Source organism: Myotis yumanensis, unplaced genomic scaffold (assembly GCF_028538775.1).
Source record: "Myotis yumanensis isolate MYYU_CA2020_CCGP unplaced genomic scaffold, mMyoYum1.0.hap1 SCAF_3, whole genome shotgun sequence".
NCBI classification, from domain to species: domain Eukaryota; kingdom Metazoa; phylum Chordata; class Mammalia; order Chiroptera; family Vespertilionidae; genus Myotis; species Myotis yumanensis.
In genome coordinates this window covers 159231778-159259645 of record NW_027223754.1, presented here as the reverse complement: position 1 = coordinate 159259645, position 27868 = coordinate 159231778, and the positions used below count along the sequence as shown (strand labels likewise).

Sequence of the window (27868 nt, the reverse complement as noted above, 5' to 3'; positions counted from 1 at the left end):
CACAGTGATGACACATGCAAATTAGCATGTCAAATGAAATTTGTTCTAAGTTTCATTTTATTATAACACTAATTTCTGTTCACTGAAATCTAACCAAACATACAGAAATCAGTGTTGCTCATTTGGTCATACATTCGTAACTGTTAAAAATTATTACTCCAGCCAGGTTCACAGTTCGATTCCAATCAGGGCACATGCCCAGGTGGTGGGCTTAATCCCCAGTGTGGGGAGTGCAGGAGGCAGCCGATCAATGATTCTCTCTCTCTCTCCCTACCTCTCTGAAATCAATAAAAAATAAAAACGAAAAATTATTACTCTAGCCCTGGCTGGTTTGGCTCAGTGGATAGAGCGTTGGCCAGTAGACTGAAGGATCCCGGGATTGGTTCCAGTCAAGGGCACATACCTTGGTTGCAGACTCGATCCCTGGCCTGTGCAGGAGGCAACTAATCCATGTCTCTCTCTTATATGGATGTTTCTGTCTCCCCGCCTCCTTGCCACTCTCTCTAAAAAACCAATGGGAAGCTATCCTTGGGTGGCGATTAATAAAAAAAATTAAAAATGATTACTCCCAAAACTTGTCTTCCTGTGCCAAACTGGAGGGAATAAAATACCTACTAGAAGTTGAAAAGAAAGAGGCAAAGCTAGACAATTTGTCTACTTGTTTATTCTGTTCTTAAAAAAAAAAAAAAAAAAAAAAAAAGAGGTCAGGGATTGAGGGGGAAATAACCCATAAACACTGTGAACAGGAATCAAGACTCCAAGACTTGGGCATACTCCCCCTACCCTCAACCTCAGTTCCCGAGAGTCCCACCCACCCAATTTTCTTTTGAATAAGACACCCAAATCAGCAGCAAAGGAGCCTGGGGGAGTCACTGAGATTTTTGAACACTGGGAATGGGAAGGGGAAACGTCTAAAAAATAGGAGTTTGGAAGAAAAGGGAAGGAATGAGGGAGAGGCTAGGCTCTGGAGGACAGAGTTGGGCCATGAGAGAGGGAAGTGAGCCAGTAAGGGGGGGCGTACCCCTCCTGACTGCTGCTGCCATGTTCCCCAGGACCCCAGAAAGCCCCATGGTTTGTTATAGTCCATTCCCAATTCCCCAAAGGCCTCACAGGCCGAGCTCCAAGTCCTCGAGCTCCTCCTCCAGCACCCTCCTCCTTGCTAGCTTCTCCAGCTGCTCTTTGCTGGGCTGGCTGACTTCTCCAGCCTGGATCCGTTGCTGCAACTCTTCCACCTGCCGAAGCTTCTTCTTTAGGTTCTTTATCTTCTTGGCCTTCTCAGTGATGGCAGCTGGGTCAGGCTGGTCAGAGGCAGCTGTGGGGGCTGCCCGGGAGCCCTGTGGAGCACTGGGGAGTTGAGCTGTCTCTCCCAGGGACACCTTTTCCAGAGTCCGGCTCAAGGCCTCCGCCTCTCCTTTCTCTTGCTGCTGCCGCCTCTTCTCCTTCCGCTTCATGTTGCGTTTGGCTGTTTTGGAGAGGCCTGGTTCCCCACCTTCAGACCTTGATGGGTTGACAGGAGCAATGGCCTCAAGGCTCAACCCTGGGGGCAGTTCTGGTTTGCTCTTGAAAAACTTCACATACTTGTTCTCATAGCTGCAGGGAGCAGACGTCAACAGTTAGAGAATCACTGACTTTAGAGCCCTTTAACCTTCCAAATCACTTTACCCTTTTCACCTCTCTGCTTGCTTTCTCCCCCTTGGTCCCTCCCCAACTTTCCTCTACTTTGCAAGTTTTAGGAGGGCCCCTAGGGCTCAGAGCTCTGGATCTCTGAATGCTATTTGGAGGTTCTGATGAACAGAGGCCATAGGAACATGACTAGTCCCTTGTAACCCTCACTCATCCCTGTAGCCCAACCCCTGCCTCTCCTTTCTCAGTTGTCCCCTCCCATTCCTGAGATTTGGGCATCAGAAAATTCTTCCCTGAACTCATAGGCATACATGTTCTTTCTTTCTGTAGGGACCCCATTAAATACCCCCTCCTCACGCCTAGCCACGTACACGGGGACCTCCTCCTGGGGCACATAGCCTTCTTTCACCCTCCGCTGCTTGCGCCAGGTCCCGTCAGGTCGCTGTGTTGAGGCAATGTACTTGCCTGAAATGAGAGAATCAAGTTGGAGAGTTACTCTAACTTTCAAATCGTTCCCAAGATGAAAGAACGCATGAATGCACACAGCGTTCCTCAGCACCCATGTGGACACTAAATGGAACCATTAAGGTGTCCCTTTCTCATAACAACCTTCAATCCTGCTCTGATCATTATTTATTGAGTGTCTATACACTGTAAAACACACCATCCCTCCCCTCAGGGCATTTCTAGTTTCATAATCTAGTTGGCAAGGCAAGACAGGCACAGAGGAAGAGTCTTTAAAAGCAAGACAATAGCATGTACACATCAAAAGACAGTAAATGATTAAGAGGCTAAAAAGGAGTAAAAACAAAGAGAAATGACCAGAGAAGATGTTGTAAGAAGGGAAGTTTTATTAAGATGGATTGTAAAAATCAGGTCCACTTTTAGGAATCCATACTATAGATATAAGGAGCATCAATGCACAAGGATATATATAAAGAATGTTTGTTGCATCCTGGCTGGTGTGGCTCAGTTGGTTGAACTGTCATCGAATGCACCAAAAGGTCATGGGTTCGATTCCCAGTCAGGGCACATACCCGGGTTGCAGGTTCCATCCTGGTCAGGGTGCAATCACAGTGTGTATGGGAGGCAATCCATCGATGTTTCTCTCTCACATCAATGTTTCTCTTTCTTCCCCTCTCTCTCTGTAAAAATCAGTTTAAAGAAATATATCCTTGGGCCATGATTAAAAAATAAAGAATGTTTGGTGCTGCATTATTTAAAAAAAAGAGGAAAGCAACTTGAATGGCCATTAATATATGGATGATTAAATGGATGTGGGTCATCCCCATGATGGCACACCATGCTGTTATGGAAGTTTTGTTGTTGTTGTTTCCTGTTTTAAAAAAATACATTTTTATTGATTTCAGAGAGGAAGGAAGAGGGAGAGATAGATAGAAACATCCATAATGAGAGAGAATCATTGATCGGCTGCCTCCTGCAAGCCCCCAACTGGGGATCGAGCCTGCAACCCGGGCATGTGCCCTTGACCGAAATCGAACCTGGGACCTTTCAGTTTGCAGGCTGACGCTCTATTCACTGAGCCAAACCGGCTAGGGCTGGGGTTTTTTCTTAATCCTGACAGGTGGATATGTTTTTATTGATTTTAGAGAGAGGGGAAAGGAGAGGGAGAGAGAAAAACATAGCTTGGTTGAAGGGATCAAACCCGCAACTTGGGTATGTGCCCTGACTGGGAATTGAACCCATGACCTTTCGGTGTAAGGGACCTTTCGGTGTAATTGGTACAGCTGCTCCAACCAAGCCTCACCGGCCAGGACTGGAAAAGAATTTTATTATTTTTTATTATTATTTTTTTAAATCTTTCTTTTTTAATATATTTTATCGATTTGTTACAGAGAGGAAGGGAGAGAGATAGGAAGTTAGAAACATCGATGAGAGAGAAACACCGATCAGCTGCCTCGTGCACACTCCCCATTGGGGATGTGCCCGCAACCAAGGCACATGGCCCCGACCGGAATCGAACCTGGGACCCTTGAGTCCGCAGGCCGACGCTCTATCCACTGAGCCAAACCGGTCAGGGCTGGAAAAGAATTTTAGATATAAATGCACTGACCTTGACTGGTGTTCAAAATATACTAAGTAAAAGAGTAAGTTGCAGAAAAATGGGTAGTGATCCTCAAACATTTTTTTATTTCATGATTCCCCCTCGCACTTGTATTTTGTAATATTATGCATTTAACCATACAATATTTGTTAATATCATCAGAAAGAAGTTTTATTGGAAAGCTTTCAAGCTCTCAGTGGCAGATACTTTCTAATGTTCACTTGAAGCCTTGAATCTTATCACTGCAACAAACACTGTCAGTTGTTTTCCTTAAAATGACAGGCTCACTTCCTTCATTTTCAGCAAAGTGCCTATCAGATATCCAGGTCTGAATTACCAGTTTGTCAGTGGTTTTTTCAAGTAAAAATGTGTTCTATGAGAAGGAAGCTTATTTAGCTTGTAATTGGTACAGCTGCGCCAGTACTTTTCCTTGAGACACCGTCTACAGTGTGCAGCAAAATGTTTCATGTTTACTTACTTCCCATTTAGTCCAGAGAGAACATTTAAAAGATGTATAACTTTCAGTTATAAGATGCGTTAAGTTCCAGGGATCTAAGGTATAGCACGGTGACTATAGTTACCAATATTGAAGTGTATATTTGCAATTTGCTATCAGAGTAGCGCTTTAATGTTCTCATCGTAACAACAAAATGGTAACTCTGTGAGATGAAGGATGTGTTAACTAACCTTATTGTGGTACACATTTCACAATATATGCAAATATCAAATCATCACACTGTATACCTTAAACTTAAATGTTATATGCCAATTATATCTCAATAAAACCAGGAAAAATCATAAACAAAAATGTTTATTTCAAGGGCCAGGGTTTAATCAAATTAATAATAAAGAATATTAAGTGAAAAACTGGCATTATTTACTGCAAGCATGTGGCAGTGAAAAATACAATGATGAGTATAGTTGGTGCCACTACCTTAATTAGTGCTATGGGGCCAGCAGTTTTACCCACCTCTGCTTTTGCTTATCAGTGAAAATGTCAATCTAGCAAATAGGCAAATAACATCTTATATATTCTGAAAATAGTCATGGTTGTAGATTTCCTATAAAGGTCTTAGGGAACCTCCAAGTGTCCTGGACATTTGAGTTACCTTAAGAGGAATAGGTGGTAGAAACCATTAACAAAAAATGATATATCTATATATACATACATATATATGTGAAGATAGATAGATAGATAGATAGATATAGATATATGCAGGGTTTGACAAAAGTAGGTTTACAGTGGTGAGTACTCAGAACACAAGTTAATAAAGCTATTGTAATAATCATAACCTGCATGTTTTTTTTTCATACGAATTGTAAACTTACTTTTGCCTACCTATACTACTAGTATATATCTCGTATTACTCATTTTTAAGTATATGGGCCTCCCACATGGATTATACATTGTAACAGGAGTTGTTGTTGTTTTTTTTGTTCAAAAAGCAAATATGGCCCTGACCAGTTTGGCTCAGTGGATAGAGCGTCGGCCTGCGGACTGAAGGGTCCCAGGTTCAATTCCGGTCAAGGGCATGTACCTTGGTTGCGGGCACATCCCTGGTAGGGGGTGTGCAAGAAGCAACTGATCGATGTTTCTCTCTCATCGATGTTTCTAACTCTCTATCCCTCTCCCTTCCTCTCTGTAAAAAATCAATAAAATATATATTTTAAAAAAGAAAAAAGAAAATCTGTACTCAGCCAGTGTGGTTCAGTGGTTAAGTATCGACCTATAACGCCCTGACCGGTTTGGCTCGGTGGATGGAGCGTCGGCCTGCGGACTGAGGGGTCCCAGGTTCGATTCCGGTCAAGGGCATGTGCCTTGGTTGCAGGCACATCCCCAGTGGGGAGTGTGCAGGAGGCAGCTGATCGATGTCTCTCTCTCATCGATGTTTCTAACTCTCTATCCCTCTCCCTTCCTCTCTGTAAAAAATCAATAAAATATATTTAAAAAAAAAAAAAAAAAAAAAAAAAAAAAAAAAGTATCGACCTATGAACTAGGAGGTCAAGGTTTGATTACTGGTTAGGGCACATGCCTGGGTTGTGGGCTCTGTCCCATGTGGTGCATACAGAAGACAACCAATCAATGATTATCTCTGATTATTGATGTTTCTCTATATTTTTTAAATATATATTTATAAAACAAAAAGAAAATCAGTAAGATTTGACAGCTAAAAGGGATGGGAGAAAGAACAAACACGAGCAAAGAAAGGCATGGAGGTGGGAGTGGGCATGGAATATTTTTAAATTTCTTTATTTATTGATTTTAGAGAGAGAGGAAGGGAGAGAAACATCAACCTATAGCTCCACCCATTCTTGTATGTGCCCTGACCAGGCATTGAACCAGCAACTTTGATTTATCAGGATGATGCTCTACCCAACGGAGCAACCCAGCCAGGGCGGCATGGAGTATTTAAGGAACAGAAAGTAGAGGAGTCCAGAGGAATCAGACCATTCGTTTTAGGGAATAATAAGAAGCCAGGTTGGAAATAAAAAATGGGGCTAGATCTCCCCAATAGGGGGCGTGCAAGAGGCAGCCAACCAATGATTGATTCTCTCTCATCATTGATGTTTCTCCCTCTCCCTCTCCTTTCCTCTCTCTGAAATCAATTTAATAAAAAAAAAAAAAAATAGGGCCAGATCTTAGAAAGCCTTAAAAACAAGGTCAAGGAATTCAGAGCTTTATCTTGCGAATAAAAGAGAATGAAGATATTGTTTGCTTAGCTGTGACAGTTTAGAGACAAGAGAAAAATCGCTTCTTGGCCTTTTGGCTAAGATCAAGTGCAGAGACAAGAGTAAAAACTGAGTAATGAAAAAACTGAGAGGCTTCAGGGAGGGAGGGCTGAAACTTGAGTGGGGCTTTGAAGAAATAATCAAAAACTGAGAAAAGGGAAGCAGAATGAATTCTAAACAGAAGCTCATTCTAAAACAAAATTTCAGACATGGTAATGTAGATGGAATGTTCAGGGGATGGTGACTAGACCAGTCCGGCTGGATCAGAGGGCTGGTGCAAAAGTGAATGAGGGGAGGATGTTCATACCTGGAAATGCCAGTTAAGGGATGTAATGTCTGCTGCATGGCGTGCATTCAATAAGGATTTGTCAAACAAATGAACCTTTTACCCAAAGCAGTGCTTTAGGACAATTAATCTGGCATGATGAGAAGACTTGGAAAGGGAAACATTGGAGACTGGGGAAATCAGTTAGGAAAAAAAAAAAAAAAAAGATCGCAATAATCCTAGCATTGAGACAGCATTGGCTGAACCTGTGAGAATGGAAAGGAAGAGACTGATGTCAGGTACATTATCAAAGAATCGACACTTGGTAATTCACTGATTGGGGCAAGGGTATGGGCTAGGGGTTAAAGTCGAAGATAATGCAAAACAGTTTGTTTTAGTTATCCTAATCTTGATAATTTAGCATAAGAAAATAGTTCTAACAGGAAAAAATAAATCATATAAAAATGGTATTACCTATAAATAGCTAAAAATTAAAACAAACTTCACATCCAGTTATACAGGAATGATTTATAATACACCCATTAAAAATGATTAAGCCCTGCCCTAGCCGGTTTGGCTCGGTGGATAGAGCGTCAGCCTGCGGACTGAAGGGCACATGCCTGGGTTGTGGGCTTGGTCCAACCTACAGGAGGCAGTCAATCAATGATTCCCTCTCATCATTGATGTTTCTATCTCTCTCTTCCTCTCCCTTCCTTTCTGAAATCAATAAAAATATTTTTTTTTTAAAAATGATTAAGCCCTGGCCAGTGTAGCTCAGTTGGTTGGGCATCTTCTTGTGCACCAAAAGGTTGTCAGTTCAATTCCCAGTCAAGGTACAGGCCTGAGTTGTGGGTTCAATCCCTGATAGGGGGGAGTAAAGAAGGTAACCAATTGATGTTTCTCTCTACATCGATACTTCTCTCTCTCTCTCTCCCCCTTTCCCTTCCTCTGCCTAAAAATCAATAAAATTGTTTATAAATGATTTTTAAAAATTTAAATCATGTAATGTGATATAAAGCATAATTATATATATATATATATATATATATATATATATATATACACACACACACCATGATTTTAATTATATCATACATATTTGTAAGTTTATGTATTTATTTTAGCAAGAGGCATATTTGTACGTTTAGGAAAAAGTATGTAACTCGAAAATTTATGTTGAGGTGATTAGATTATAAATACTTTTTCTTTTTTAAAATTCCCATTATTGCCCTGGCCAGGTTGCTCAGTTGGTTGGAGTGTTGTCCCGTACACCAAAAGGTTGCGGGTTCAATTCTCAGTCAAAGTACATATCTAAGTTTCGGGTTCTATTCCCAGTCAGGGTGTGTATAGGAGGCAACCAATCAATGTTTCTTTCTCACATTGATGTTGTCTCTCTTTCTCCTTTCCTCTTTCTAAAATTGATGAAATAGCCCTGACTGGCCTGTGGACTGAAGGGTCCCAGGTTCGATTCCAGTCAAGGGCATGTACCTTGGTTGCTGGCACATCCCCAGCAGGAGGTGTGCAGGAGGCAGCTGATTGATGTTTCTCTCTCATCAATGTTTCTAACTCTCTATCCCTCTCCCTTCCTCTCTGTAAAAAGTCAATAAAATATATTTTAAAATAAAATAAAATTGATGAAACAGCCCTAGCTGGTTTGGCTCAGTGGCTAGAGCGGGTTCAATTCTGGTCAAGGGCACATGCCCAGATTGTGGGCTCGATCCCCAGTGTGGAGTGTGCAGGAAGCAGCCAAGCAATGATTCTCTCTCATCATTGATGTTTCTCCCTCTCACTCTCTGAAATCAATAAAAACATATTTTTCTTAAAAAAAAATAATAAATAAAAATTCCTATTATTATTGTTGTTATATTGTGGGTTTTAAAAATATCTTATTTTAGGTTTCAAACCTAAATGGCTTGGAGAGTGGGTACACAAAGGAGAGTGAAATTACTTTTGACCAGGTGAGTTTTAAGGTTATTTTAAGGACACAGCACCTGTTGTCTACTTTGGAAGATGAACAAGATTTAGACAGGTGGAAGCATGGGGTGGGACTATGAGGAAAGGAGAAAAGGAAGTATTTCAGGCATAAGGGACAACATAAGCAAAGGAACAAATTGGACTAGTCACACTCCTACTTAAAATTCTTCCTGGATTCCTGTTGCCTCAGAGTATGTACATGGAAAATGGAACCACATACAAAGGCCTTTTTGATCCAGTTTCCAGCCTCTTAACACCCAATTATTCACACTTTCTGCTCCAGCCACTGAAATATTCACAAATCTCACCCAAAGGTGTCTCTATTCTCATGCTTTTGCTTCCTTTGGCTTGGAACAGACTTTCCTTGAATCATATGTTAATTCCTATTGGTCTTTAAAGGTCAAGTTCAAATATAAACTACTCAATGTAGTCTTCCCTAATGTACCTACCCCAAGCCAGGTTAGAAGTAGCCCTTTGTGTACCTACAGTACCTGTTTTGGCCTTTATCATGCTCTAATTTTTAACATAATTGTTTGCTTGAGAGCAGAAATTTGTCTTTGATCTTTAAAGCAAAGTACCTGCCCCAAAGAAGTAATTAATTCAAATTAATGAATAAATAAACCTGTATCATATTAGGGAACAGCAAGAATCCAGTATATTTTGAGCAAAAAGTATATGTAATGGGAAAAGAGACTTAGAGGTAATTTAGTCAGAAGATAAAAGGTATCCAATCTCCTCTTGACTTTGGACTTGAGCTTCAAATTGTAGGAGGACACTGAAGGCCAATAAGGGAGTACAGATGATCTTCTCAAAGCAATGCTTTAAGATTAACATGAGCCGAAACCGGTTTGGCTCAGTGGATAGAGCATCGGCCTGCGGACTGAAAGGTCCCAGGTTCGATTCCGGTCAAGGGCATGTACCTGGGTTGCGGGCACAACTCCAGTGGGAGATGTGCAGGAGGCAGCTGATCGATGTTTCTCTCTCATCGATGTTTCTAACTCTCTATCTCTCTCCCTTCCTCTCTGTAAAAAATCAATAAAATATATTAAAAAAAAAAAAAGATTAACATGAAAATATGTAACATAAACTAAAGGTAGGAAAAAAATGAAAGCTATAGTCGCAATGCAAGAAGACTTGATTTAGATGTTCTGTTTGGGTATTGAAAGGAAAATGAAAAAAAAAATCATCATGAAGAATAAGTTAACAGGATCTGAAGACTGCCAAGATTTGGATTAGAGAGAGGGAATAATTGAAACAGTGATACAGTGGAATTAATCTGGTGATTTTCACATGTATCCTTATTTTTCACAACATACTTGTGGGTAGGTAGGGCATATGGTAATAACATTTATTCACACATGGATTTTAAATATTTATTGAGCACTTAACTGAAATAAGACCTAGGGATACAACAATGAATAAAACTGGCAAGGGTCTAGCCTCCTTGTAGCATGAGTTCTAGTGAGGTAGAAAGGTAATAAAAACACAAATAAACTAATTACAATATCACTTTTGAATGTGGAAAATCTGGAGAATAAAAAGCAGTGGTAGAAAGTCTGGGGGAGAAGAAAACCTTGTGAAAATAACATTCGATTCTAGATAGGCAGTGTTTTACATGGAATTGAGGAAAAAAGGAAAAATAAGAAACATATATTTAAGTGCCCAGAGATTAGTGGAAGCCTTAAGGCTAGTAAAGATAAAGATAGGGATGATCTGACTTACATGTAGACTCTAATGAACATAATAAACTGACAAAACCGGTCCAGAGATATGGATGCATGGAACAGACTGGCATATCTCAGAGGGGAGCAGGAAAGAGATTAACCAAAGAACTTATATACGTACTAGAGGCCCGGTAGATGGATTCCTGAACATTGAAAGGAAATTAATTAGAAGAAATATTTTAGAGGCCAGGGAGGGACTGCGGGAGACTGGCTTCAGGGTGAGTCTGGCCCATCTTGCCCAGTGCCGATCAGGGCTGATCAGGGCTGATCGGGCCAGCAGGGGAGGGACTATGGGAATTTGGCCAGCCGGGGAGGGACTGCGGGATGCTCCAGGGCGTGTCTGGCTCATCTCGCCCAGTCCCAATCAGCCGGACCCCAGCAGCAAGCTAACCTACCAGTTGGAGTGTCTGCCTCCTGGTGGTCAGTGTGCGTCATAGCGGCTGGTCGAACAGTTGAACGAAAGGTCGGACACTTAGCATATTAGGCTTTTATTATATAGGATATGCATAAGCAATGAACACAGACAATAGTGTGGTGAAGGCCTGGGGTGTGGCAGGGGCTGGAAGGAGGGGAGAAAAGGGAGGGAAAATTAGGGGACATCTATAATACTGTCAACAATAACATATAGATAGATAGGGCAGAAGCTTTCTGAATGGCCACCTTAACTGGAAGCCCTCAGAGATACAAACAGCCTATTATCACAAAGAAGCACTTATTTTATGTTATATTGGTTTCATTCTCTGTTCTTAATGGTATCCAAAGATAAAGTCAAAAAGAAGGAAGAGGTTTTTACCCCTAGAAATAAAAACCAAAGGCAGATTATCAGGATTTTCCAGAAATTACAGATTAGAGACTGCTACTATAACACTTTTGTAAGCTTTGTTATTTCCTGACATTTGCTGTTTTGTAATCCTCAGACTGTTTCCTTAAACTGAAAGGGCCCAAATTTTTCAGTGATGGCAGGAAGACAGTGGAGAAAAAACACAGCAAGGAGTGGGAGAACTCCAAGGGGTTAACAGCCGTGGGCAAACTACAGCCCGCGGCCGGATCCAGCCCGTTTGAAATGAATAAAACTAAAAAAAAAAAGACCGTACCCTTTTATGTAATGATGTTTACTTTGAATTTATATTAGTTCACACAAACACTCCATCCATGCTTTTGTTCCGGCCCTCCGGTCCAGTTTAAGAACCCATTGTGGCCCTCGAGTCAAAAAGTTTGCCCACCCCTGGGTTAGGTGGAAGTGACTGCTCAAGATGTGCTGAATCCCTAGGACCTGCTTCAAGTAAGAAAGGAGATTTGGGTCACATATCTGAGCTTAAGGATGATCTCAGGACCAACAATGATAAGACCCAGGTTTCTAAAACAGAAAAAATATACGAAGATCCAATTTGTTTTTTTTGTTTTGTTTTGTTTTTTTAAATGTATTTTATTGATTTTTTACAGAGAGGAAGGGAGACGGATAGAGAGTTAGAAACATTGATGAGAGAGAAACATCAAACAGCTGCCTCCTGCACACCCCCCACTGGGGATGTGCCCGCAACCAAGGTACATGCCCTTGACCGGAACCGAACCTGGGACCCTTGAATCCGCAGGCCGATGCTCTGTCCACTGAGCCAAACCAGTCAGGGCCAAAGATCCAATTTGGATGAATGACCTGGAAAAATGGTCATGATCATACTCCTCAAGGAAGAAAAGGTGTCAGCAACAAGAGAAAATGATTCTAGGAAAGAAGAACCAGGACAGTGCTATGCCATGGAGACCAAAAGAGTTTTAAGTAAGGGCAGGTGATTAACAGTATTAAATACTGAAGAGAGATTTAGGAAAAGATTTTGACAATTTAGAAATCTCTAGTTATTCCAAGAATATTGTCTCAGAAAAGAAGAGTGGTCAGAAGCCAGACTACAAATTAATTAAATGCAATCTATAATAATAAAAGTGTAATATGCTAATTAAACCAGACGTCCTTCCAGACAAAGCCACAGCGGGTGGGGACCGAGGTAGAGGTGGCAGAGACCCCTGGCCTCGGCGGCCGTGGCAGGTGGGGACCAGGGCCAAGACCCTTGCATGAATTTCGTGCATCAGGCCTCTAGTAAATTACTAAAAGCCTCCTAGGAGAAAAGTACTATACAAAGTGCTATAGGGATTAAGTAAAATGGTCCCACTTTCACGAAATTTATAGTCTAAGTAAGGAGGGTGGGTAAGTTAGGCAAACAAATAATAAGACAAAAATATAAATGTCTTAAGTATCCTAAGAGACACTGATACAGACTGATAAGAGATTTCAAGAGAATAAATTATTACACCCTGTTTCATGGTGGAAGGTGACACAAAATCATGAAAAAATTTTTACAATTGATTTTAGAGAGAGAAGGGAGAACGAGAGAAAAAAAGAGAAATCAATTTGTTGTTCCACTTATTGATGCATTCACTGGTTGATTCTTTTTTTTTTTTCTTTTTATTTCTTGGTGCCCTTGACTGGAATCGAACCTGGGACCCTTCAGTCCATGGGCCAATGCTCTATCCACTGACCTAAACCGGTCAGGGCCACTGGTTGATTCTTATATGTGCCCTGACTGGAAATGGAACCCACAACCTTGGCGTAAGGGGACATGCTTTAACCAACTGAGCTACATGGCCAGGGCTAAATCATGACAACCTTGACCCTAAAGACTAGGGTCAAATCAGTGGCTCATTATTTCTGCTGGCAGAGAAAAGGGAAAGGGCATTCTAAGAGAAATTACAACAAGCAAAATCATAGCAATGGAAAACTCACAGTATGTTAAGAAGAATTAGGAAAGAACATTTATAAATTAACTAGAGGCCTGGTGCACGAATTCGTGCATGGGTGGGATCCCTTGGCCTGGACCCCCTGGGGGCCGGGGAGGGACTGCAGGAGGTTGGCCTGTTGGCTGGGAAGGAACCACAGGAGAGCTCCAGTGCGTGTCCGGCCCTCTCACCCAGTCCTGATCAGCCGGACCCCAGCAGCAAGCTAACCTACTGGTCGGAGTGTCTGCCCCCTGGTAGTCAGTGCACGTCATAGCGGCTGGTCGAGTAGTCGACCTATCAGTTGAACACTTAGCATATTACACTTTTATTACCATAATATAGAAAAACCCAGGGTCCATAACATCCAAAACGACCAAAGGCTCGACCGACTGGAAGTCAGTGCTGGGTTGCTGTGGTGACCCCGCACTGCCTGCCACCATTGCAGGCACCCTGACCCAGCACTGACTGCAGAGGCCTCTGGCCTTGGCAGCCGCGGCAGGTGGGGACCAGGGCCAAGACCAGGCCCTAAGAGAGGCCTGGAGAGAGAAGCAGGGTCTGATCTGTAGCCTCCGTGGCAGCTGTTGATCAGCACTTGCCTTTCTCTCCAGGCCTGGCCAACAGCCATGCCTCTCTCTCGGGCATCCGCTGGGGCTGCTGATCAGCCCCACCTCTCTGATCAGGCCTGATAATAGGCCCGGAGACAATGACTGGCATAGGAACCGACCAATCAGAACCAAATCTGAGTGAAGTGCCGGCAGGGAAGGGCAGTTAGGGGTGATCAGGTAGGCAGGCAGAGGCAGTTAGGGGCGATCAGGGAGGCAGGCAGAGAGGTTAGGGGCAATCAGGCAGGCAAGCAGAGGGGTTAGGGGCCATCAGGCAGGCAGGCAGGTGAACGGTTAGGAGCCAGCGGTCCCAGATTGCGAGAGAGATGTCCGACTGCTGGTCAGACATTCTCCAAGAGGTCCCCAGTTGGAGAGGGTGCAGGCCGAGCTGAGGGAACCCCCCACGCCTGTGCACAAATTTCGTGCACTGGGCCACTAGTATAAGATAAGTAGCTACAAGAACTTCATCTACATTACCTTATTAAATCTAGACAATGGGCAGGTATTACCATCTACAGCAGAGGAAACAAAGTTGTCAAGAGGTTAAATGATATGTCCAAGATCACAAAGGCAGTGGGTACCTGCAATCTGAACTCAGTTCTGATGCCAAAGTTTACACATCTGCACACTACTATTGCATCTGTCTTATACTAGATAGCCCAGTTTCGTTGGAGGGTATAGGCAGAAATGCAGTATGTGATGATACTATATTGAAAACTGGTTTGTGCTCATAGTAGTGAGTGTAAGAGTGAATGATCCATATGGAAATTTTATAGTCAATTCTAAATAAACTCAATAAAGGGTAGTTTTATAGTCAACCAACCTTTATTGAGTGCTTGCTTCATGCCAAGGACAGTACTCATATGCATTATTTCATTTTCACGACTTTATGAATGATTATTCCAGTTTCACAGATTATGATAATTTAATAACTTGCTCAAAGTTACGAACTCAAAATTCAAACCTAGGCTGTGGGTTTCAAAGTACTTCAAAGAAGTAGGATTTTTAAAGATGAGAATACAAATGCAGTCAAAGAAGTGGTGAAACCAGCATATTCATATATCATCAGTGATAAAAACCCATTAGAAAGCAATTTGGCTAACATAGCAAGAGAATATAAGATAATCCTACCATTTTTTCAGCATTTCCCAAAACTTTTGTTATATAAAACACTACTTCCATAAGACATTAACAAGGGTTACCTAAAAAAAATTGTTAAACAAGTTTGGGGAATTCTGGGTTAAACATAGAAAAAATACTTGTTTTTTATCAGCAAGACTTAAGTGAGTTAATGTTCTCCCTCCCCTCCACCGCCCAAATACAAGCAAAAGATTATTTAGAAAGTCAAAAGGGTAGATAAAACGAGCTGTGGAAGAAGTGAGAAATAAGTTACAGAGGCAAGTAAGTTACAGAAGGGCCCCTTTGGAGCTTAGGAGAAAGGCAAAGAAAACTCCCCTGGGAGAAGAGGGGGAAAGGTGCCCTCAGGCTTCAGAGAGAGAGAGAGGGGGGGAGCAGGAGAGTGAGAGTGGGAGGGAGGGGGAGAGAGAGAGAGAGAGAGCAAGGTGCCTGAGTTAATATGTTCTTACTTATGTGAATACCCAAGATGGGAATATGATCTACAGTGTTTCCTAAATGTATTTGACCCAGGAATCTTATTATTATTTCAGTTATTTATTTTGTAGCACATTTCACAGGACTAGTAAGTGTTCTGAGGATCATATTTTGGGAAATACAGCCATTTGCTATGATCCCAGTTACGTTAAATACAGGTAAGCTATATGTGTGCATAGAAAGAAAAACTAAAATAAAACGTAACTGTAGTCATTTCTGGATTCTGAAATTACCAAACATGTGAGTGGCATATTTTATACAACCTTTCAAAATATTTTCCAAGTTTGCTATAATCAATAAGAATTAATTTTATAATTAATAGACAATAAATAAATGCTTATACCCTCCAACCCAATAATTCTATTTCTGGGAAATCTATCCTAAGAAAATAACCCTAAATGCAGACAAAATTTTATGCACAAAAATATTCATAGAGTTCTTATAATTAAAATTCTGAATGGTCCAGGGAAAGCTTCCTGTGTTGTTGAACCTGCCCAGTTGTGAGTGCAGCCTCGAACCAAGCAGCCCTACCCTGACCTAAAGTAAATTCCCAGGAGAAGTTTTTCTTGGGTCTTGAATTTGCAGCAACAGGTGTGAACATTCTAGCAGCAGTTTGATGATCATGTATGATACTGCAAACAAGACCTAAATAAATAAATAATAATAATTCTGGAAACAATCTAAAAGTCCAATAACAAAAGAAAGATAAAAAAGGGTATGTTTCCAAACAATAAAACATTCTGCCAGTACTATAAAAGATGTTTACAAAAGCCCTGACTGGTTTGGCTCGGTGGATAGAGCGTCGGCCTGTGAACTCAGGGATCCCGGGTTCGATTCCGGTCGGGGGCATGTACCTTGGTTGCGGGCACATCCCCAGTAGGAGATGTGCAGGAGGCGGCTGATCGATGTTTCTCTCTCATCGATGTTTCTAACTCTCTATCCCTCTCCTTTTCTCTCTGTAAAAAATCAATAAAATATATTTTTTAAAAAAAGATGTTTACAAAGAGTTTCTAATATTAAGAAAAATATTTTTGTCATAATGTTAAATAAAAAGGCAAGATATAGCCCAGTCAGTGTGGCTCAGTGGTTGAGCATCAACCTATGACCCAGGAGGTCACGGTTCGATTCCCAGTCAGGGCACATGCCCGGGTTGCAGGCTGGATCCCCAGTGTGGGTGTGCAGGAGGCAGCCAATCAATGATTCTCTCTCATCATTGATGTTTCTATCTCTCTCTCCCTCTCCCTGCCTTTCTGAAAGCAATAAAAATATATTTTAAAAAATACATTTAAAATAAAATAAAAGGCAAGATATAAAAAGGTATATATCCTCTGATTCAAAGGTGTTTTTTAAAGGCACAGAAAAAATAAAGATCAGAAGGATATATGACAAATTTAATAGTGGGCTCTGGATGAATGAATTAAATTGAACAAAAATTACATAATTTAACTTGTACTTAAGGAGCAATAATCTGATAATAGTGTTTCAGGGAGTGTAACTGGAACAGGCAGACTAGAGATAAGACTACTACTGACTTCTGGTCAAGATGGTGGCATAGGTAAAGATAGTACCTCCTCCCACAACCACATAAAAATTGCAACTAAACTACAGAACAACCATCATTTAGAACTGCTTGAAATCGAACTGAATGGAAGCCCTACAACTAGGAAATTAAAAAAGAAGCCACATGGATACTGGTAGAAGGGGCAGAGACATGGAACAGGCTAGTCCCACACCACCAGTGACGGATAATCGGAAGGATATCTCAGCTGCAGAGGTCCCCCGGTGGAGTGAGGGGTCCCAGCCTCACACCAGGCCTCCCATACCAGGATTCCAGTGCCAGGAACAGAAGTCACCATAACTTCTGGCTGTAAAAACCAGCAAGGATTGAGGCTCAGGGAGATGGAGGTTACTAGAGTCCCAGGCAGTTCCTCTCAAAGGGCTTGTGCACATACTAACTCAGACTCACTCCCTCTGAGCTCCAGAGCTGGGACAGCAGCTTCATAGGAACCAGAAACTTATGGGGAGGAACTGAATTGTGCAGCATCAGACCAAGATCTGGGGGGCAGCTTCCTCCCAGATAGAAGTGCTGGCAGAGGCCATTATTTCTTTGATGAGCCCTCCCCACACAGAGCCAGCAGGAGGGCGTCAAATCTGAGAATCCATCAACCTGGCTCACAGTTTGTCCCACCTTGATGATTCCTTGAGGCCCTGCCCCACCCAACTTTTGGGCCCACCCAAGCTGTTTCCAGTAGCTTTTCCATATGAATGGCCTGTCTTGGCTCATGCTTCAGATTTTCCCAAAATCTCTCAAATAAGCAGCATATGGCCTCAGTGAACCCCGTACTTCTTGTTAGGTGGCCCCAGGCCTGGCACTAGCAGCACCCAGCCTCAGTTCTTGACCTTGCCTGAACACCTCTAAGCCCAGCACAAGTAGCGGCAATCTGCAGATTGCTTTGTACTCATGCCAGGTGGCCCCAGGCAGAAAATAGGTAGTAGCTGGCCTTGGTCTACATGTCCTGGCAGGCCCCAGAGCCAGAGTACTGGGTGGACAGCTTCAGACAATGTCAAAACACTACCCCCAACCATCTCCACAAGCAACACACTCAAGCAAGCACCAGAGCCCTGCTGAAGTAAGTTGTGCTCTGTGGGGTGGGACCCTGTAAAGCTGATCCTCCATAGAGATTGGAGGTTGGTGGTCAATGGTCACAGCCAGTCCTTGCAGCTTGATCATCCTGAGGGTAAATATCTCCTGTTGACATGCCAATAGCAATCAAGGCTCAATTATAAGAGGAGGGAGTACACAGCCCACACATCAGGCACATCTTGAGTACCCAGCTTGGGTGATCAGGGAAGCTGTGCCACTGGGCCCTACAGAACACCTACTGCATTAGGCCACTCTACCAAGCCTGGGAGACATAGCAGCTCTACCTAATACATAGAAACAAACAGAGGGAAGCTGCCAAAATGCAGAGACAAAGAAACATGTCCCAAATGAAAGAACACAAAACTCCAGAAAAAGAACTAAACAAAACGGAGACAGACAATCTACCAGATTCAGAGTTCAAAACACTGGTTATAAGGATGCTCCATGAACTTAGTGAGAACCTCAGCAGCATAAAAAAGGACCAGTCAGAAATGAAGGATACACTGACTGAAGGATAACTTACAGGAAATCAACAGTAGAGTAGATGAAGCCAAGAAAATACACCATTTGGAATATAATGAAGCAAAAAACACCCAATCAGAACAGCAAAAAGAAGAAAGAATTAAAAAAAAATGAGGATAATGTAAAGAGCTTCTGGGACAACTTCACAGGTACCAACATATCATGGGGGTGCCAGAATAGAAGAGAGAGAGCAAGAAACTGAAAACCTATTTGAAAAAATGACAGAAAACTTCCCTAACTTGGTAAAGGAAATAGACATACAAGTCCAGGAAGTGCAGAGAGTCCCAAACAAGATGAACCCAAAGAGGCCCACACCAAGACACATCATAATGAAAATGCAAAAGTTTAAAGAGCCCTAGCCAGTTTGGCTCAGTGGACAGAGCATCAGCCTGCGGACTGAAGGGTCCTGGGTTCAATTCCAGTCAAGGGCACGTACCTCAGTTGCAGGCTCCTCTCCAGCCTGCACCCTGGTCGGGGCTCATGCAGGAGGCAACCAATCGATGTGTTGATCTCACATCGATATTTCTCTCTGTCTTTCCCTCTCTCTTCCACTCTCTAAAAATCAATGGAAAAATATCATCAGATGAGGATTAAAAAAAAAAAATAACAAAAGTTTAAAGACAAAAAGAGAATCTTGAAAGCAGCAAGAGAAAAACAATTAGTTCCTACAAAAGAGTTCCCATAAGACTGTAAGCTAATTTCTCAACAGAAACTGCAGGCCAAAAGGGGTTGGCAAGAAACATTCGAAGTGATAAAAAGCAAGAACCTACAACCAAGATTACTTTCGTTTTAGGAACAAAAGACAGATAGAGCTTCCTAGACAAGGAAAAAGCTAAAGGAGTTAATCACCATCAAACCAGTATTATATGAAATGTTTATGGGTCTTCTTTAAGAAAATTAATTAAATAAATAATATGAAAAATAAAATGGCAATATATATACATATTATATATAAACAATTGAATCTAAAAAACAAAACAACAGAAACAGACTCATAGATAACAGAACATTTTGATGGTTGCCAGATGGAAGGTGGGTTGGGAGAATGAATGAAAAAGGTAAAGGGATTAAGAAGTACAAATTAGCCGAAACCGGTTTGGCTCAGTGGATAGAGCGTCGACCTGCGAACTGAAGGGTCCCAGGTTCGATTCCGGTCAAGGGCATGTACCTTGGTTGCGGGCACATCCCCAGTAGGAGATGTGCAGAAGGCAGCTGATCGATGTTTCTCTCTCATCGATGTTTCTAACTCTCTGTCTCTCTCCCTTCCTCTCTGTAAAAAATCAATAAAATATATTTTAAAAAAAAGAAGTACAAATTAGTTATTACAGAATAGGCAAAGGAAATACAGTCAATATTTTAATAACTGTATGGTGTCAGATAGATGCAAGATTTATTGAGATGATCATTTAGTAAGTTATATAATGTTAAATCAGGGGAGTACACTTGATACTAATATGATAATGTATGTCAACTGTAATTAAAAATAAAAAAGACTTCCCTGGCTTGTGTGGCTCAGTTAGTTGGATATCATCTTGTGTACCTGTGGGGTTACTGGTTCAATTCCCAGTCAGGGCACATGCCTAGGTTGTGCGCAGGAGGCAGCCAATCAATTTTGTGCTCTGATCTCTCTCTCTCTCTCTCTCTCTCTCTCTCCCCCCCTCTCCCTCTCCCTTCTTCTTTCTCTAAAAATCAACTTAAAAAAAATATTACTACTTAGGAGGTCATAGCACTATTTGCAGGATAAGGAAACTAGAATTTTATCAGGTACTTAGAATGACCGAAGTACTATGCTTGATACTTTGCATGTATAATTCCGTCTAATCCATATAATAATCCTTACACATAATTACAGAAGCGTTTGTGGAACACTTTCTATGTGCCAAACATGTACATTATTTAATTTTTAAAAAATATATTTTTATTGATTTCAGAGAGGAAGGGAGAGGGAGAGATAGAAGCATCAATGATGAAAGAGAATCATTGATCAGCTACTTCCTACATACCCAACACTGGGGATTGAGCCCATAACCAGCATATGCCCTGACTGGGACTCAAACTGTGACCTTCTGGTTTATAGGTCAACCACTGAGCCATGCCAACTGGGCTACATTATTTCATTTAAATTTTAATTCTCAATTAGTTCTATGTTTAGGAGTTATTCCTATTTCACTGATAAGAAAACTAAGGCTTAGATTCCCAAGGCCATATACCTAACAAGTATTGAAAATGGGATAGAGGCCCTAGCCGATCTGGCTCAGTGATAGAGCTTAGGCCTGCTTACTGAAGGGTCCTGGGTTTGATTCTGGTCAAGGGCTCGTATCTCAGCTGCAGGCTCGATCCCAGTCCTGGTAAGGGCTCACGTGGGACGCAACCAATCAATGTGTCTCTCTCACATCGATGTTTCTCTCCCTCCCTTCCACTCTTTCTAAAAATCAATGGAAAAATATCCTTGCGTGAGGATTAACACACAAAAAGAAAAGAAAATTGGATAAGGGTAAGGCAGTGGGAATAGAAGATCAATAATTTGACAGCTGGTGCGGGGGAGGGATGAGGAGCAAGAGTGGTGTAAATGATGCAAAACAATACCCCCAAAGCAGCAAAAACTCCTAGTGCTCTGATTTTGGTTTCTTATTATCGTTCCCCAATAAAAGGAACAAGGACTCCTTAGAGAAATGGCTGGTTCTAGTATTGGAGTAGAAATATACAAGATGATCTTAAAGCATCCTAAAGCAGAAAATAAGGAAGAGCTAAAAAAAGAACAACAAACAAACCAAAACCCACACTGGTGGGGTATACCAAAGGGACACAGGCCAACTAAAAGAGCGCCCAATGTTCAAAGCAGGAACATTTGAGCAATAAAATAAATAAAACATATTGTATTATGACCAGAAGTCCATAATGATAAGTAAATGATTGAATAAATATATGGGGGAGGAGAGACAAATCTCCTGTTCAGAAGAATTCCAAATAATGTATGTAAATAATCCTTCCTTAAGGAAGGGAGCATAACTCTCCACTTTTCAAGTGTAGGTGTTGATCCCAGACAAGAAAAAGCTGAAAGAGTTCATCATCACCAACCAGTACTACAAAAACTATTAAAGTATCAAGAAGAAAGAAAAAGGGAAGAGGAGGGAGGAAGAAGGAGAAAGGAGAAGAAAAAAAAACATGAATAAGAAAATATCATAAAGAGTATTGTAGGCCCTAGCTGACACTCTACCCACTGAGCCAAACTGGCCAGGGCTCATCATTGATGTTTCTATCTCTCTCTCCCTCTCCCTTCCTCTCTGAATCAATAAAAATATATATATATTTTAAAGAGTATTGTAGAATTGTATACCTGAAAACTGTATAATTTTTATTAACCAACTAGAGGCCCAATGCACAAAATTCATGCAAGGGTAGGCCTTCCTTCCCCCGGCTTCATGGCCCCGCCCATCTTGGCCTGGAGCTGCCCGCTGCCACAAGCCCCCAGTTCCGCAGAGGCCCCCGATCGATCACCCCGCAGAGGGTGGCCTGGGCATCCCTCGGTGGGGCAATCGCAGAGCCCCCCAATTGATTGCCCCACCAGCCGGTGGCCTGGGCCTCCCACTGTGGGGCAATCATGGGGCAATGGCGGGCCCCCCTGACCAATCGCATCGCACCCGCCTTGGCTGGCCTGGCACCAGTGCGTGTCTTAACGTGGTCATCTGGATGGTCGTTCCGCTGTTTGGCCATTTGTATATTATGCTTTTATTATTATAGATGTCACCCCAAAAAATTTAAAGAAAAGAAAAGAGCCCTACCTGGTTTTGCTCAGTAGATAGAGCATCAACCTGTGAACTGAAGAGCCCAAGGTTCAATTCTGGTCAAGGGCACATGCCCGGTTTGTGGGCTCAATCCCCAGTAGGGGGCATGCAGGAGGCAGCCAATCAATGATTCTCTCTCATCATTGATGTTTCTAGCTCTCTCTCCCTCTCCCTTCCTCTCTGAAATCAATAAAATATATTTTTTTAAAAAGAAAAGAGAATATTGTAAAGAAAAAATACATATTCTTGCTGACAAGGGCAAACAATAAAAGCAGTGGATCAACTAACACTAAAGCTAGTACAAAGGTTAAAAGGTAAAAGTAGTAAGATCACGTGTAATTACAACAATAAATTAAGGGATACACACACACACAAAAGTAAAAAATAATGACAAAAATATAAACATGGAGGGGATAAAAATGGTAGTGATTTCGGAAATACATTCTAACTTAAGTGACCAACTTAAAACAGAGCGCTATAAATATAGCGTAGTATACATGAAGCACATGGTAACCACAAGCCAAAAATCTTCAAGAGATATACAAGAAATAAAGAGAAAGGAATCCACACACAACACTACAGAAGTTGTCAACATACAAGAGAGCAAGAGAATAAGAAAGGAACAAAGAACTATAAAAACAATCAGAAGACAATTAATAAAATGGCAATAACTACATACTTATCAATAATTACTTACGCCGAAACCGGTTTGGCTCAGTGGATAGAGCGTCGGCCTGCGGACTGAAAGGTCCCAGGTTCGATTCCGGTCAAGGGCATGTACCTGGGTTGCGGGCACATCCCCAGTGGGAAATGTGCAGGAGGCAGCTGATCGATGTTTCTCTCCCATCGATGTTTCTAACTATCTATCTCTTTCCCTTCCTCTCTGTAAAAAAAAATCAATAAAATATATTTAAAAAAAAAAAAATAATAATTACTTACATAAAAAAAAGAAAAGAAATAATGACTTACAGATTCAATGCTCCAATCAAAAGAGGAATGGATAGCCCTGGCCAATGTCCTAAGTGTTTAGAGCATTGGCCCAAGCACCAAAGGGTCATGGGTCCAATTCCCAGTCAAAGGCAGGTAACTGGGATGCAGGTTCGATTCCCAGTGGTTGGGGCGCATGTTGGAGGCAACCAATCGATGTGTCTCTCTCACTCTCTCACATCGATCTCTCTCTCTCTCTTTCTCTCCCCCCCCTTCCATTCTCTCTAAAAATCAATGGAAAAAATATCCTTGGATGAGGATTAACCAAACAAACAAACAAACAAACAAAAAGGAATGAATAAAGTAGATGTGGTACTCATATACAATGGAATATTACTTGGCCATAAAAAAGAATGAAATTTTACCATTTGTGACAACATGGATGGACCTAGAGCCGTGGTCGGCAAACTGCAGCTCACAAGCCACATGCGGCTCTTTGGCCCCTTGAGTGTGGCTCTTCCACAAAATACCACGTGCAGGCACCCACGTACAGTGCGATTGAAACTTCATGGCCCATGTGCAGAAGTGGGTATTTTGTGGAAGAGCCACACTCAAGGGGCCAAAGAGCCGCATGTGGCTCGCGAGCCACAGTTTGCTGAGCCACAGTTTGCCGACCACTGAAGAGGATATTATTCTAAGTGAAATAAACCAGACAGAGAAAGACAAATACCATGATTTCATTTATATGTGGAATCTAAAATACAAAATGAACAACAAAACAGAAACAAATTCATAGATACAAAGAACAAACTAATGGTTGCCAAATGAGAGGGAAGTTGAAGGGGCTGGGTAAAAAAGGTGAAGGGATTAGGAAGAAAAAATTGACAGTTACACAATAGTCATGGGATGTAAAGTACAGCTTAGGAAATATAATCAATAAAATTGTAATAATTGTATATGGTGTCAGGTAGGTACAAGAATTATTGAGGGATCACAGTGTAAGTTATAAAAATGTCTAACCGTTATGCTCTACACCTGAAACTAATATAATATTAAATGTTAACTATCATTGAAAATTTTTTTAAAAAATGAAAAAAAAGTATGAACAGTGACTTTCTTCTAATGAATACAGTATGAAAAGGACAGGGAAAGAGTCACTTTTACAGTGGAGATACCTTACAAACAACCTTAGCCAGGTGGTCACAGTCAATATCAACAGTAAAAAATCATTGTGATACTATTTACCCTTGACATGATATGATGAAAATGTCACTTTAACTCAATGGTTAATTCCCCCCAAAACACGTAACTCCAGTCTAATCATGAGAAAAACATCAGACAAATTGCAATACAGGGGTATCCTACAAAATACCTGACCAGTACTCCTAAAAATGTCAAAGTCATCAAAAACAAGGAAAGTCTGAGAAACTGTTACAGCCAATAGGAGCTTAAGGAGACATGAGAACTAAATGCTATATGGTGTCCTGGATGAAAAAAGAAATTAGGTAAAAAGTAAGGAAATCTGAATAATGTATAGGCTTTAATAATAATGTATCAATATTGATTCATTAATTGCAATAATGGTACCATATTAATGTAAGATGTTAATAATAGGGGAAACTGAATGTAAGGTATATATAGAAATTGTCTATAGCGTCTTCTCAAATTTTCTATAAATCGAGGCCCTGGTCAGGTAGCTCAGTTGGTTGGAGCATTGGCCCAATGCACCAGGGTTGTAGGTTTGATCCCTGGTCAGGGCACATGCATGGAGCAGCCACTGAGTGCATGTATAAGCAGAACAACAAGTCAATGTTTTTCTCTCTCTCTGAAATCAATAAGTAAAAATTTTAGAAAATTGTTTTCTCTAAATCTAAAAATATTCTAAAAAATAAAGTCTATTTAAAATTTTAAGAAGAAAATAAAATTTTAAGGAGAGAAAGAGGGAGAGAATGCAAAAAAAGTTGATCTTTGGTTGGCTAATACAATGGTGCCTTTAACAGAAATAAGGAAAAAGAACTGATATTGATTTTGGTCAGATTGTATTTGAAGTATGACAGTATATCTATCCATGAATGAAAGCTATTTACCAAACAATTATAAAAGGAACTCAGGAGAGAGGTTGGTGCTAAAAGTAAAAACTGTAAAGAGTTAAGGAAACTCTTAAGCAGTGAGGAAATGGAAATAGTATGTATAGAACTGACATTCAAGAAATCAAACTGTGGACAGGAAAGAAACAGAAATGATAGGCCTTGATTTTTCCATGAAATAGAAAGTGAGGTCATCTGCCACAAGAGGGAGAATTAAAAGGAAAGGTTACAGCCCTCACCAGTTTGACTCAGTGGATAGAGCGTTGGCCTGCGGACTGAAGGGTCCAGGTTCGATTCTAGTCAAGGGCACATGCCTGGGTTTCGGGCTTGATCCCCAGTGGGGGGCATGCAGGAGGCAGCGATCAATCATTCTCTGTCATCATTGATGTTTCTCTCTCTCTCCCTCTCCCTTTCTCTCTGAAATCAATAAAAAAATTATTTAAATTCTTTAAATAAATAAATAAATAAATGGGAAGGTTACAGAGAGCCAGAAAAGGTTGGGGAAATGGCCATGGTAGACTGTAAGCAAACCAAGAAAGAAGAATTGGAGTGAAACTGTGATCTTGGCAGAAGTTAACATTAGGTTATATTATACTGGATCTGCTAGCTTCTGTGCTTTTTTTTTTTTTTTTTAATATATTTTATTGATTTTTTACAGAGAGGAAGGGAGAGGGATAGAGAGTTAGAAACATCGATGAGAGAGAAACATCGATCAGCTGCCTCCTGCACACCTCCTACTGAGGATGTGCCCGCAACCAAGGTACATGCCCTTGACTGGAATCGAACCTGGGACCTTTCAGTCCGCAGGCCGACGCTCCACCCACTGAGCCAAACCGGCTAGGGCGTTTCTGTGCTTTTGTTCTAGCTATATGCTATGACCTGGAAGCAGAAGCCAAGAAAACAGTTGATGAGTATGACTCAAAATAACATAAGTGCTTGCTTAGTATAAATCAAAACAAGTGAAGAAAGCAATGAGGATAGTACCAAAGTGGCTGGTCACAGAGGTCTAGCAAGGGCAGCATCAATGACAGTCTTAAAGGTAGTGATAAGACTCAATGAAATGGGAAAGGTCAAGAACCAGAGAACCTAAAGAAGGCAAAATGCTGATTCTGTGGGTGTGACGTAGTGAAAAAAGTGACTAGTAAGGAGGCAAAAATAAGTGATGGGGAGCACATCAAGGGGAAGCAGTATCATAGATAAGGTCCAAGTTGTAGTGACTCTAATGTGTAGCCGGTTTGAAAATACAAAGGAAAGTAAATGGTCTCATGCTGAGGAACTATAAGATCAAAGTATCCAAAGGTGCTGGAGTTACTGAGGATGAGAGAAAGAAACAGTGGAGAAAAAAAGAATGATGGCCCTGAAGTTTTAGAGAAAAAGTTATAATTGCATGGCAATACCTTCCATTGTTGGGGTCCAGCCCCAGCAGGTCCAGGGGTTCCCAAAGGTGTGGATGGAGACAGCGTTCAGTTGATCAGCAGCCTAGCCAGGTTTTCTAGTCAGGGTCTCCAGCCAGGTTCTGTTCTTTATTCTCCTATTACATCTGTATTTATACCAGTTGATTTTAATCCTATCCACTCTATTCCAAAGGTTAGGGCATTTGTTATCTCCATTCCAAGGTCACTACTCTATTGTTCTGTTAAGCTCCAAGGAAGTAACTGAAGGAGATTATCCTAAGTAAAGATTATGTAGCTTAAGCGTGATTGTTCGTAGTTAAAGTGATTAATTACCCACCTGGCACTTAGTTAAGGAGTTTTATTCCCTTGCTTAATCCTGTTAGTCCTATTAATCCCTAACTCCAGGGAAAAATCCTCACCTGGGGAAACAACCTTTCTCGGGGAGGTGGTCCTATTTAAAACACATAGTGCTAAGAGGGGGAGCAAACATATGCCATATACGCCAGGTCCCTTGAAACATAAGCTGTGCAGATGTTTCTTCCCTGCAGTGACTGTGTCAAGCAGCAAGGATGGACCGGCTTTTGGCATTCCATGAGTATTAGTGTGACAGTGGTAGATCAATGATCTGGAAGTAGTAAGAGAAAGCAAAAAAGCAATGTGATTCCTTCTCCTCTTCCACATGGTCACAGAGATCAGAAAATAATCCTTGGTAGGAAAGTAGGGTGAGATGCAATATCTGGATTTTCATTAAATCAGTTTAAGAAAACAGGTAAGCCCTGGCAGGTGTGGCTCAGTTGGTTGGGCATCCTCCCACGCACCAAGAGGTCGCTAGTTTGATTCCGGGTCAGGGCACATGCCCAGGTTGTGGGCTCAATCCCAGTCAGGGTGGGTGAGGAAGGCAGCCGATTGATGTTTCTCTCTCACATCAATGTTTCTCCGTCTCTCTCTCTCCCCCAAGTCAATAAAAAACAGTAACAACAATAACAAAAAACAGTTAAGAATAAAGAAGTGTACTGGAAATTGAAAGTTGAGTAATATTTTCAGAGCACACATTAAAAGAAGCTAGTTGAAGAAGGACCTACTGAGTAGAGAGCAGGAAAGGCTGTACCCACCACTTTACAATGTGAGGTTAGGGAGAGGTAGCAGAGA

General features: G+C 41.4%; 1 protein-coding gene and 1 non-coding gene across 7 annotated transcripts in view; one reads left to right on the top strand and one right to left on the bottom strand.

The window, feature by feature from the left end:
• Nucleotides 1–644: 644 nt before the first annotated feature.
• Nucleotides 645–27868, bottom strand: part of PYM1 (PYM homolog 1, exon junction complex associated factor) — a 28478-nt gene continuing 1254 nt past the window's right edge. For 2 of the 6 annotated variants that reach the window (XM_070410047.1, XM_070410048.1), the window contains exons 2-4: nt 26723–26865; nt 1995–2088; nt 645–1590 (exon numbers count right to left, since the gene is read on the bottom strand). In XM_070410047.1, coding sequence (XP_070266148.1) covers nt 1107–1590; nt 1995–2088; nt 26723–26729 — 585 coding nt within the window. In that variant the 5' untranslated portion in view covers nt 26730–26865 and the 3' untranslated portion in view covers nt 645–1106. Of the gene's footprint in view, nt 1591–1994; nt 2089–10776; nt 10941–17183; nt 17226–26722; nt 27729–27868 lie in introns of those variants that run through there. The other 4 variants (XM_070410045.1, XM_070410043.1, XM_070410046.1 and 1 more) reach the window with 4 other exon arrangements.
• On the top strand, nt 15818–16004 carry LOC139007888 (small Cajal body-specific RNA 16). Its single transcript, XR_011471021.1, has one exon. It is a non-coding gene; the product is annotated as a small Cajal body-specific RNA 16 (non-coding RNA).